The 13,562-nt window shown below is 43.2% G+C and overlaps 1 protein-coding gene across 1 annotated transcript; it reads left to right on the top strand.

Moving 5' to 3' along the window:
* Nucleotides 1–3,958: 3,958 nt before the first annotated feature.
* On the top strand, nucleotides 3,959–9,943 carry LOC131518219 (olfactory receptor 10G2-like). Its single transcript, XM_058740809.1, has 2 exons — nucleotides 3,959–4,078; nucleotides 8,704–9,943. Exon 2 carries the CDS (start codon nucleotides 8,722–8,724, stop codon nucleotides 9,757–9,759), a length of 1,038 nt encoding a protein of 345 aa, XP_058596792.1. The 5' UTR covers nucleotides 3,959–4,078; nucleotides 8,704–8,721; the 3' UTR covers nucleotides 9,760–9,943.
* Nucleotides 9,944–13,562: the final 3,619 nt, after the last annotated feature.

The following is a 13,562-nucleotide window of genomic DNA, read 5'->3' as shown; positions in this document are numbered from 1 at the left end:
CTCTGGCCCTCTTTTGTGCTCTCTCTCTCTCAAACCAAAAACAAAAAGAAGTGAAATAGCTAACACTTATATACCACTGAGTATGTAAGTTACATGTTACCTAGGTAGGTAGGTAGAAATAGAGATAAACATACATAGTTATAACTCACAACAACCCATGAGCCAGGGACTATTACTATTACTATTCTCATTGTATGAGTGAGGAAACTAAATCAAAGAGAAAGTGACTTACTCAAGACCACCCAGCTAGAAAAAAGCAAATTCAAATCCAGGCAGTCTACTCCCAAAGTCCCCAGTGGTAACTCACAGCAGGCATCCACTCAGCAAATACAGTTTCTCACTGCCAGGGTCACCTGTGAAGTTGGGTGCAGCTGAAGAGGCCTCGTAGCCACCGCTTGTCTCACGGCACAGAGGGCAGAGGCAGAGTCTGTCCTCTGCAGCTCGGCCCGGGAGGAGGTAACTGGATGCATCAGAGCGACTAAGGAACAAAGGAAAAGCACCTCTCCTCTCCCAACCATCCAGAGCACTTCAGACACACGTGTGGGTGCTCCGCTGCCACGTTGCTGGTACCAATCCGGCCCGCCCAAGCCAGACGTCCGGTTCGTGCGCTTGGCCCGCACAGAGGCTCCTTCCAGAGCCGTCCCCTCCGTGGGCTGCTGAACGCCTTGTCCCGCAGCGCCTGTGAGAACACGCGGGTCCTTGGCAGGGCAGCGCTGCTGGGAGCCACAGCGTTATTTAAAAGGAGAAAACTGCCACCGCTGGAGGAGTTCCCTAGACAGACACAAGTGACAGTGAAGCGGCAACGGTAGTGATAGTGATCGTAGTGGTAGCAGCAGCCACGGTAGCAGTAGTAATACGGGGACGGTTAGCACCACTTCAGGAAAATGTGGATCAGAAAAGACTCCTTCATTACAAAGACCAGAGGTGGCAAACATCCAGCCGGTAGAAAATTATTTTGAAACCCCCCTGCAGAGTTCGCTACTGACTCGAGCCTTACTTCCCACCGTCAGGGAAACATAAAGAAGGAAATCTCCCCACATCTGCTGCGGGACACCCCGGGCCAGGCACTGCATCCCCGGTGCCTGAGCCGCTGGAACCGGCGGCAGAAGGTCCGTGCCCTCCCTGGGGCTGAGGGAGGAAAACCCAATCTGGGTGCAAAACCCAGAAGAAACACCAGGGTGGGAAGCTCCTCTCTTTAGTAAAAGGCGAAAGATTTATTCGATCTGAAGAGAAACCAGAGTATTGAAGCTCCTCTCTTGACAGGTGACTTTCAGCTTCCGCAGGAGCAGTTGCGGGTTCCCTTAGAGCAGTGTCCTCGCGGGAACGTTTTCTACTGGTGAATCCACAGGCTGTAGTCCAGGAGATTCTGTGAACACTGAACAGTAGAATGGTGTGTAAAGAACAGAGATGACAAGTGGGAAGAATAACACAGGGAGAGGCAGAAGTGGTCCATTTCTCCATAATAAGAGTTTCTCTTCTCCCAAGGCAGGAGAATATGGAAACAGGGGTGTGATCAGACATGGGTTATGCACATTGTGTGTGTGTTGGGGGGGAGAGGGGGTAGGGATGGTGATGGTGGTGTTTGCAGCACTGTGGAAGAGATGGGAGAATTTTACTACCAGCAATCAGATATTTTTATTTAATCTCAAGAAATACAATATGTTCATCTGTACATATGTATGAATCTAGAGGAAGAAATGGAAAGACAAGGGAAACTATTAACTTTAGTTGTTTTACTTTAGAAGGCTAGAATTAAAAGCAAGTGGTGAGGAGCGCCTGGGTGTCTTAGTCAGTTGGGCCTCTGACTTGGGCCCAGGTCGTGATCTCTTGGCTTTTGAGTTTGAGTCCTGTGTCTGGCTCCCGGTTCTCAGCATGGCACCCACTTTGGGCTTTGGATCCTCTGTCTCCCTTGCTCTCTGCCCCTACCTTTCCTTCTCTCTTTCTCTCTCTCTGTCTGTCTCTCTCTCTTTTAGTAAATAAATAAATAAATAATCTTTTAAAAAAATCATTCTTTTAAAAAAATTTTTTTAGTGTTTATTTATTTTCTAGAGGGAGAGACACAGAGTACAAGCAGAGGAGGGGCAAAGAGAGAGGGAGACACAGAATCTGAAGCAGGCTCCAGACTGAGCTGTCAGCACAGAGCCTGACGCGGGGCTCTAACTCATAAACAATGGCAAAGACCTGAGCCAAATGAGCTCCCAAAAAATATTCTTTTAAAAAAAGATAATACTGTCATCTTGTGGCCAGATGTAACATTGCAACTTTATACACACGTGTGCGCGCACACACACACACACACGCACTAAACATTTTCTTTCCTATTAATTTAGAACTAAAAAGAATCTTAGAAATCATTCCGTCTCTGTTCAGACCCATCATTTTACAGTGAAGGCTCTTGAAGCTTATATCCCTCTCCAGGCTTCATTTCTTCACATTTAGCCAGTTGCCCAGTATTACTCAGATTAACATTAACTTTTATAAAATAAATACATAAATATCCAAAGTTATTCACACTGGCATATGCTGCTAATGCCTGCACCTGCATGTGAGAATCAATTTGATATCAAATCAACTTTTGGTAACTTTAAATCTGAGATTCATGTTTGAAAGCATGGCTTTTTTTCTCTGTCCATAGTATTTAATACGTGTGGTAGTTTCTCTTACTCCTTCATTTTTTAAGTTATTTATTTATTTTGAGAGAGAGCGCATGCACAAGCAGGGGTGGGGGGCAGAGACAGAGAGAGAGAGACAGAGAGACAGAGAGACAGAGAGAGAGAAAGAGAATCCCAAGCAGGTTCCACTCTGTTAGAGCAGAGCCCAATGTGGGACTTGAACCCACGAACTGTGAGATCATGCCTGAGCCTAAAACAAGAGTCAGAGGCTTAACCGACTGAGCCACCCAGGCACCTCTCTTATTCATTCATTTAAAAGCATTCGTTGAGAACCTACTATGTACCAGGCACTGTGCTAGTGTTAAGGATCGCACAGTGAGCAAAACTCTCACCTGTCATGGAGCCTACATTCTAGCGAAGGAAGACAAACAATAAATAAGCAAATGAAAAATACAACAGGAAACAGGTGGGGAGGATCAAGAGAGACCTCACTGATTAGATGACATCGGAACAGAAACCAGAAGACATGACATGGGTCCCCTGATGGATATTTGGGGGAGAGAGCTGATCAACTGAGACTTCATAACACCACTAAGAAATTGGAGGTCATTCAAAACTATACTGACAAGGTTATTCCCCACAGCTCCCTTTCCCAAGCTCTAAGAGAAAGGTTTCCTGCTCTCTCTCTCAAAATAACCTAATGAGGATTTGGGGAGGGAAGATCTCATTAGGGAAATACCTTAGAGCAAGATTTCCCCTGAGGTTGGAATTTTTTCTTCATATCTCTTAACAGCATGCGGGTTTTTTTTTTTCCTTCTAATCAAAGCTGCAGAGCCAATAGCTGATGAAAACCAATGTAAAATATGACTCAAGAGGTATAGGAGTCACACTCATCAAAGAGCCCAGAAAGGCAGCGGCTCTCAGAGATTCTGAATACTTATTTGCCAGGAAAAACTCCTGAAAGATTCCTAAAGCTTCCCCCAAACAGATGCAGAGCCCCTTACCACAAGCCAGACTGACTGTCTGAAGCACAACCCCCTGGCTGCTGGACCATTCGGCTCGAGGACAGCCAGCCTCCTCCACAATTTTGCAGCTCCGTCCAGTGAGTCCAAGCAGATGGAAAAGCAGTCCTAAACCCCGCTCCATTCAAACTACAGTCACCAACTAATCTTGGAACTTTAAGATTTTCTGTTATTTCACCAAGTGTTAAATCGATCAGTTTCTCCATCTGCGTCCTCAATTCTTTCCCAAACTGCTAGAATCAAGCTCCTTCTTTCCAAATGTAAGGAATTTCTTTTTGCAATGAGAAAAATACTCAGAAGAATCTTAACAACATTTTCTTTTCATTTTCTCTTTTTAGGGCACAGCTGGGCAGTGACAGAGTCACAGAGGTTGTGAAGAAGATTCTTTGGTAATTGTGCAAACATAAGCCAGATTCGTGATCTCTCTGTTCTTCGGGACACCAGGTACCTCGCCTTAAGCAAGGCTTGTTTTTAAAAATCGTTGGGAGGGGCGCCTGGGTGGCTCAGTCGGTTAAGCATCCGACTTCGGCTCAGGTCACGATCTCGCGGTCCGTGAGTTCGAGCCCCGCGTCGGGCTCTGTGCTGACAACTCAGAGCCTGGAGCCTGTTTCAGATTCTGTGTCTCCCTCTCTCTGACCCTCCTCCGTTCATGCTCTGTCTCTCTCTGTCTCAAAAATAAAATAAATGTTAAAAAAAAAATTAAAAAAAAATCTTTGGGAGAACAGGATGCACTGCTGTGAGAATAGATAGAATATGCCAAGGCCACCCCAAACTCTCTGCAGTTCCCCTGCTCTGCTCTGGCTCTACCAGAATGTCTAACTGTGCATGAGTATAAAGGAAGAGGAATCTTTTTTCCAGAAACAGATTTGGGTTGGGTCTTGTCCCAAGGGTAAAGGTCCTTTGATCCTAATTGTGTCTGACACAACACTACCAGTCTTCATTCCTCATCTTCAAGAATTTCATAACTGTCCCCTCCTGACCCAAATCCCAGAGCTAGCTAGCTAGAGGCTTGCCCTCCCCTGAGCTGCTGCTCCAAATGGAAAGGCACTCACTGCAAGAGATGTGCTCACAATGGGGCGCCTGGGTGGCTCAGTCAGTTAAGCATCCGACTTCGGCTCATGATCTCACAGTGTGAGTTGAACCACCATTCAGGCTCTGTGCTGACAGCTCAGATTCAGACTGTCCCCTCTCTTTCTGCCCCTCCCCCTGCTCACGCTCTGTCTCTCTCTTAAAAATAAATAAATAAACGTTTAAAAAATTAAAAAAAAAAAAAAAACCAGAGAGAGAGATGTGCTCACACCAAACTGGCCTGATTTGGGGGCTAGGGGGAAGATACAGAAAGTAGCCCATCCCATGATCCCACAGCTCCATAGAATTCTTACCCCACCTGTCTTTATCTTCTCAGTGCCGCTCTTTCACCCCACGGCTTCTCCCTAGAGTTTTCAGGATAATTCCCTCTTAAACATGTATGGTTTATTCTCTAATACCCTGGCCCTTATTTTCAGATGGTTTTTATATTGATATTTAACCTTATGCTATTTGTATGTGTTTTTATATGGAAATTCCAACTATTTTGCAACATGATTTTAGCAGCATCAAATGGCCTAAAACCAGGGAAACTTTCTTTTTATGTATGAGACAGAGACAGAGCACAAGCAGGGGAGGGGCAGAGACAGAGGGAGACACAGAATCCAAAGCAGGCTCCAGGCTCTGAGCTGACAGCACAGAGCCCGACCTGGGGCTCGAACTCACAAACAGTGAGGTGATGACCTGAGCTGGTCAGACACTTAACCAACTGAGTCGCCCAGACGCCCCTAAAACTGGGGAAACTTTAAAATACTTTGCTTATCGGGCTCCTGGGTGGCTCAAGTCAGTCGAGGGTCCAACTCTTGGTTTCAGCTCAGGTCGTGATCTCGCCCTTTTGTGAGTTAGAGCCACTCACCCGGCTCTGTGCTGGCAGTGTAGAACTTGCTTGGGATTCTCTCTCCCCTTCTCTATCTGCCCCTCCTGCACTCTCGCTGTCTCCGTCTCTCTCAAAATAAATAAATAAACTTAAAAAAAAGTAAAATAAAATACTTTGCTTATCTAATTAGCTAGGGTAGATACAGTGAAATTGTTTTTAATTTTTTGAAAAATTTTCAGTCCGCCCCTTCCCTTACTTTAAATAACCTAAATTTCCACAGCTGAAAACAGGAGTGGACCCAAAGCAAAATGACACAGAAAGAAAGCTGATGGGGTAGAGGGTGAATGGGGGGGGGGGAGGGAGTTGGAGTGTGGCCAGACTATTTTCCTCTCTCTCGGCAAGAGATCTGATCCTTCTTCAAACTTACTTCCTGTTTCTCCAAAAATCCACTGGAAATCTACTCTGCCAACCTCTCTGCACCACAGATTGCCCACCTCTGCAACCTCTGACCACCACACCCCAAGTCAAAACCACCATCCTCTGTCTTGTCTGCCTAGAAAAGTAACCCCCTTTCAAACCCACCAGCTGTAACACACCTCAGTTTCCTGATCTCACCAAGCAGAGCCCCCAGAATCTAGAGACTAAAAGGTTACAGCAGGGCACCTGGAAAAAGTGGAGCCCGGTTTATGCACAACAAATGAGAAAAATCAGACGAGCAAGGCAGATAAATTAGAGAGGATTTTTCACTATACATAAATATGCATTATAGAAATCCATTAAATAAATCCCCCAGTGGTACCATTCTATTAATTATTTATACAAAATTTTACTTTCCTTTAAAAAATCTCAGGATTACATCACTTGCCTAAGTGGCAGCACACTAATATTATGTCTGTATTGACAACAAAATTACTTTGGCTCGTAATTACTGTTTTATGCGTAATCTTAATCCCAACTATTTCTATCTTTTCTGTATACTCTACCCAAAAAAAAGAACTAGTCTTCCCATCTATTTTCAAATAAATCAAGGCGCCCTCCTAATACTCAGGCAGTAAAAATTTGATATTTCTTCTTTTTCTGTGGGCAGAGGGCATGCTTAACATTTCTATGGACCCTGAACTGAAGAGCCAGGTATATTAAGTATTATTATTACTATTAATAGCTCCTAAATCTTAATATGTGAATTAAGTTACTTTTTAAAAATAACCAAGATAAAATCTCTCCGGGAAATTTCCTGGTGGAGATTAAAGGATTAAACCTGTTCATACTCACATGTTATTTATAGTTAATCTGTTACCATTTAAATTGCTCTCTGCAAATAGTCATTTAAATTACAAAGATACTATAGTTAAATGGCAGATGAATCCATCTCAAACCTGAGTGTGGGGAGAAAAATCTTTATCAAATAGTCTCTTCAACAAATACATGTCATGCCTCTATCTTTTCTTATCATCTGGACCAGGAACTTCAAATTCTCTCAAGGTCTTTAGAGAGAGTTACTGTACAGTTGACTTTATATATATATATATATATATATATATATATATATATACACATACACATATACACATACACACAAATATATATGTATATATATGCGTATAAAATATATATTATATATTATATATATTATATATATATGCCATGTATATATATATATACACACACACAAATATATGTGTATGTATATATATGTATATACATGTATATACATGTACATATATACATACACACACAAATATATGTGTATGTATATATATGCATATAAAATATATATGTATATATATTATATATATTATATATATATGCCATGTATATATTCACACACATACACACTAAAGATCAAGTCCTGCATTAACCAATGCTATTATAATAAACAATAAAAATTGCTCTATAACCCCATACAAAAACATACAATTCCAAACCAATGGACCACATCAATCAACCAATAAATCTAAATAATATCCTAGAGCAATAAAAAACAAGAGTGGCCCTTGGAGTTTGTTATAATAAAACTAAACGCATAAGAATGAGATGTTCGCTAGTCAGTGGGTGGGCCCAGGATTAGACAAACAAGATACAGCAGAGAAAGAAACACTATGTCTGTTCGGTGGGGTTTGGCAACATCCATTCCCATTAGCCATTCAGTCATTCAGAAAATAAATGACCACGTTTACTGTGTTAGATGGGATGACTAATAGGGGAGACAAATAAGAAATTGGACAATAGTAGTAGAATGTGATACATGCTCTGAGAAATATAAGCATGGTCCTCAGGAATCGGGGAAGTCTTTTTGCAGATAAAGGTCTCCCAACTTAGTCCGGAAGGGAAAGTGAGCATTACCCAGGGGAAGGGAACAGAGAAGGTATGGTGTGCATAAGCTCCCAGCTAGAGTATGCCGTTGGGAGAGCCTCGAGGGGTCCTTTGAACTGAACACTAAGAAGGAATTGCAAGCGGTGTGACCGAGTGGCAAATAAGAGACATACAATGAACATGTTTGCATGCTATGGTGAGGAGATGGGATTCTAGCTAAGGCACTGCAATGATGGGACGTGGAGGGAAAAATAAGTTTGGTCATTGTGGGAAATGTGTTCCACACTGCTCTGCCTTAACCTGACTCAGCCCCTCTTCAGTGGTTGGGCTTTTTGTTTGGAGTTATTGGTCCTTCTCTATCGTTCACATGTCCCCTTGTGCTTTGATCTGCCGAATTCTGCTCTCAGTATTTCCCAATCAATCAAAGATTCCATCCATCTAGGAAACTAACCAGTCTCTGGACAGTTTCTCTTATAAAGTGAACCAAAATAGTTGATGGCAACACCACCTCGTCTTTAAAATAAAAATAAGTGGGGCGCCTGGATGGCGCAGTCGGTTAAGCGTCCGACTTCAGCCAGGTCACGATCTCGCAGTCCGTGAGTTCGAGCCCCGCGTCAGGCTCTGGGCTGATGGCTCGGAGCCTGGAGCCTGTTTCCGATTCTGTGTCTCCTTCTCTCTCTGCCCCTCCCCCGTTCATGCTCTGTCTCTCTCTGTCCCAAAAATAAAAATAAAAAACGTTGAAAAAAAAAATTTTTTTTAAAAATAAAAAAAAAATAAAATAAATTAAAATAAAAATAAGTAAATAAAAATTGTTTAAAAGTTGTGGCAGTTTCCTGTTTATCTCATCACTCAGGCAGGCATTAACCATTAGATGAAACCGTTCTCTCACCACCTCCTGTGGATATTTCACTTGTCTGACTTCACCACTCATCCTGACACACTACAGAAAGACATGGGAGAGACCAAAAACACATCCCTGGACACCATCGTGACGGGCTTCGTTCTCCTGGGCTTACCTCACCCCCCCAGTCTGAGGACCCTCCTCTTCCTGGTCTTCTTCATCATTTACATCCTGACTCAGCTGGGGAACCTGCTCATTCTGCTCACCGTGTGGGCTGACCCAAAGCTCCACGCTCGTCCCATGTACATTCTTCTGGGCGTGCTCTCATTCCTGGACATGTGGCTCTCCTCAGTCATTGTCCCCCGGCTACTATTGGATTTTACTCCTGCCAGCAAGGCAATGCCCTTTGGTGGCTGTGTGGCTCAACTGTATTTCTTTCACTTCCTGGGCAGCACCCAGTGTTTCCTCTACACCTTGATGGCCTACGACAGGTACCTGGCAATATGCCAGCCCCTGCGCTACCCCGTGCTCATGAATGGGAGGTTATGCACCATCCTCGTGGCTGGGGCTTGGGTGGCCGGCTCCATCCATGGGTCTGTCCAGGCCACCCTGACCTTCCGTCTGCCATACTGTGGGCCCAACCAAGTGGATTACTTTATCTGTGACATCCCTGCAGTATTGAGACTGGCCTGTGCTGACACAACCGTCAATGAGCTTGTGACCTTTGTGGACATTGGGGTGGTGGCTGCCAGTTGCTTCATGTTAATTCTGCTCTCCTACGCCTGCATAGTCCGCGCCATCCTCAAGATACGCACTGCTGATGGGCGGCGCCGAGCCTTCTCCACCTGCGGCTCCCACCTAACCGTGGTCACAGTCTACTATGTCCCCTGCATTTTCACCTACCTCAGGGCTGGCTCCAAGAGTCCCCTGGATGGGGCAGTGGCTGTGTTTTACACTGTTGTCACTCCATTACTCAACCCCCTCATCTATACCCTGAGGAACCAGGAAGTGAAGTCCGCTCTGAAGAGAATAACAGCAGGTGGAAAGGCCACCAGAGAAAACAAGTAACTACAGGCCCAGGGACTTCCTGCCTCACCATTGCTACCACACCTCTCAGCTTCTGCTGTGTGTGGCAAACGTTACATAAACTGCTACCTTACACTGAACTGAATTTAATTCTATTGAGAAGAGGCTTCTGAACTCCTTGTATTCATAATCTTTTCTTCTCATTAAATTGGTTCAAATTGTTTGACATTATTTGTTTAGAAACAAATGGACACATTACTTCTACACCTTGGCTACCTTGTGAGATATGAAAATGCCTTAGGAAAGGCTGAAGAGGATGAGAATGTGACAACAACTTTGGAAGTCTGTTCTGCCAGAAAATTCGACATTCTCTTTGCCCCTAAACCCTAGACTTCTATAGCTTCAATGTTTCTTTGCTTATGCATGGCATTAGCATTCCCCAGCACTTCAACTTGAAATACTGGATCATGTATGAAGTTCCCTTCCTGTTCCTCAATTTCCCCATGTGCTGAGACACCAAATTCTGTCCCCTCCACTTTTACAATGTCTCTCTTAATGTCCTGACTAGTCTTTTGTCTTCTTCCTCCTCATCCACACCATAGTGAAAATTACTCTTCTGAAATGTAGAAGCTATAGGACTCTCCAGTGAATGTAAAAATAAAGGCAGGTTCCTCAATCTGGAGTTCAAAGTGCAAAAAATCTGAACCCAACATACCTTATCTCCCAAGATGTCTCTACCCTCTCTTCCCTCTCCCATCCTGACTGATTTACTGCAGGCCTCAAGCATGCCCAGTGCTTGCCTGCCACAAGCTTCCCCTCTACCAAGAATACACACCCATCAAAATTCATATTGTCCAATCTTTTAAGGACTTTTTAGAGAGTGTGAAGCTATGTCATCCAAATTTTAAAACTCTTCTTTTTTTAATTAGAATATTTGTACGTTCTTTTTTTTTTTGTATTTGAATGTAGTTGACACACAATGTTACATTAGTTTCAGGTGTACAGCATAGTGATTCAAGAAGTCTATACATTATTCTGTACTCACTGTGAGTATAGCTCCCATCTGTCACAATTCAGCACTATTTCAATATCATTGGCTATTCCCTGTGCTGTGTTTTTATTCTCATGACTCATTCATTCCAGATACTGGAAGCCTGTATCTCCCACTCCCCTTCACCCATGTTACCCATCCTCCCACCCCTTCCCTCTGGCAACCATTAGTGTGTTCTCTGTGTTTATAGGTCTGATTCTGCTTTTTGTCTGTTTGTTTACTCATGTGTAAAACTCCTCTTAATGAAGATCTTGGCCTTTATGGTTCTTCCAACCGACCTCCTTCACCACCCTGTACCCTTCAAAACACATGCAAAGAACTCTTAAGACATTTGGATGGATTATACCAATTTCCCAAAAGGAAATGGATGCCCCACTCAAAACAGGATAACTTGAGAAGGGTTTCTTGACATAGGAGCTATTTACAAAGATACGGGAGTAGAGGAACCACAAGGAAAAGCTGATGAACCTGGGGCTTAGTAACACTCCAACTATTTACCATCCTTAGGCAAGAAGGGACAAGGGAGGGAACAATTAGGAGAACCTGGAAAAAAAGGGTCACATAACTCGCACATGCCTTCTCCTCTGGAGTATTAACACACTTGTAGATATCCCTGTAGACACTAGGTTTTCCTAACAATGTACTCTTATTGATGATACCGTTTTACACCACCTGAGGTAGGGTGTACTCTTGTTGGTGAGAGCATTTTCCTCCACCACTCATTTGGTTTATTTTTCTTAGGAACTAAAACTAAAGAGAGGTTAACTGCCACCATGAGAACATACTCGAGACATCTGAGTATCAATGTGGTCCTAGAAACTCCACAAACATGAGGACTAAAAAATAACTGGACAATAGGATGTGGTATCTTGGGGTGCTTGGGTGGCTCAGTCAGTTGAGCATCTGACTCTTGATTTAGGCTGAAGTCATAATCCCAGGGTCATGGGATTGAACCCTGCATTGGGCTCCACAATGAGTATGGAGTCTGCTTGGGATTCTCTCTCCCCCTCTGCCCCTTCCCTGTGCTTGCTCTCTCTCTCTCTCTCAAATAAAAATAATAATAATAAAAAACTTAAATTTTTTTTAATTTTATTTTTTATTTTTTTTAATTTACATCCAAATTAGTTAACATATAGTGCAACAATGATTTCAGGAGTAGATTCCTTAGTGCCCCTTACCCATTTAGCCCACCCCCCCCTCCCACAACCCCTCCTGTAACCCTCAGTTTGTTCTCCATATTTATGAGTCTCTTCTGTTTTGTCCCCCTCCCTGTTTTTATATTATTTTTGTTTCCCTTCCCTTATGTTCCCTTATGTTTTGTCTCTTAAAGTCCTCATATGAGTGAAGTCATATGCTTTTTGTCTTTCTCTGACTGACTAATTTCACTTAGCATAATACCCTCCAGTTCCATCCACATAGTTGCAAATGACAAGATTTCATTCTTTTTGACTGCCTAGTAATGCTCCATTGTATATATATACCACATCTCTTTATCCATTCATCTATCGATGGACACTTGGGCTCTTTCCACACTTTGGCTATTGTTGATGGTGCTGCTATAAACATGGGGGTGCATGTGTCCCTTCGAAGCAGCACACCTGTATCCCGTGGATAAGTGCCTAGTAGTGCAATTGCTGGGTCATAGGGTAGTTCTATTTTTAGTTTTTTGAGGAACCTCCATACTGTTTTCCAGAGTGGTTGCACCAGCTTGCATTCCCAACTTTAAAAAAAAAAAATTTTAAAGGAGCATTGTACCTTGTTCAACAAGGAGTATAGAAAGCACAAAAGTTCCAAAGCAAAGGACACAGAAGCTGGGTTCATCCTCAAGTACTTGACAAGGTCAAGAGATGCTCAAAATTCAGAGCTCAGGAAGCTTCACTCTAAACATCATGGAAGATACTCAGACAAGATGCACTCCAATTCTTCTCCACCCTGAAAACATGTTTTAGACTGTGAGATTGTATCAGAACATCCTGTGGAGCCAGGGTTTGAACTTGGAATTACCTGACTCCCAAGTCCATACAAAACTAGTGTTCTTTAAATGTGACAACTGAGCTGAGTTCCCAGTTGGACCCACAGTATAACATTTTCCTCTTGGACTGCAGGTCCAAGACCCCCAGTGGATGCCTGAAACCACAGATAGTACCAAACTCTATACATACATTTTTTCCTATGCAGACATACTATGATAAAGTTTAATTTATAAATTAAGCACAGTAAGAGATTAACAGCAATAATAAAATAGAATAACAACAATATGCTCTAATAAAAGTTATGTGAATGCATCTCTCTCCCTCTCAAAATATCTTACTGTACTGTGCTCACCCTTCTTCCTCTTGTGATGATGTGAGATGATAAAATGCCTATGTGATGACATGAAGTGAAGGGGATGAGGTAGGCATTGTGAGGTAGCATTAGGCTACGACTGATCTCCATACAATAAGTCAAAGGGAGGATCATCTGCTTCTGGACTACGGTTGGCTGTGAGCAACTGAAACTGTGGGAAGTGAAACTGTGGTTGGGGGGGTGGGGGGAAGAGTATAATTCTAAATACCTTGGTTCTCACCGTCTGGTAATGGCTTACTCTAACCTCTAGCACCCAACCTTCATCCAAGTGGAAATGGAAGCTGTTAGGTCAGATAGAGGATGGAAATCCTACTGGAAAAGATATAAAGTATAAGAGAAGTGATCAGGGAACCTATGTGGCTCAGTGGGTTAAGTGCCTGACTTCAGCTCCGGTCATGATCTCATGGTTCATGAGTTCAAGCCCCAAGTGGGGCTGTCTCCCTTCAAT

The sequence above is a fragment of the Neofelis nebulosa genome, chromosome 7, assembly GCF_028018385.1.
Source record: "Neofelis nebulosa isolate mNeoNeb1 chromosome 7, mNeoNeb1.pri, whole genome shotgun sequence".
Lineage (NCBI taxonomy): Eukaryota > Metazoa > Chordata > Mammalia > Carnivora > Felidae > Neofelis > Neofelis nebulosa.
The sequence above is the reverse complement of the archived record's forward strand: the minus strand, read 5'-3'. Positions and strand labels throughout refer to the sequence as shown.

What these genes read in the sequence shown, in the direction of transcription:
- LOC131518219 (XM_058740809.1), top strand. Translation starts at nt 8,722, where the DNA reads ATGAAACCGTTCTCTCACCACCTCCTGTGGATATTTCACTTGTCTGAC.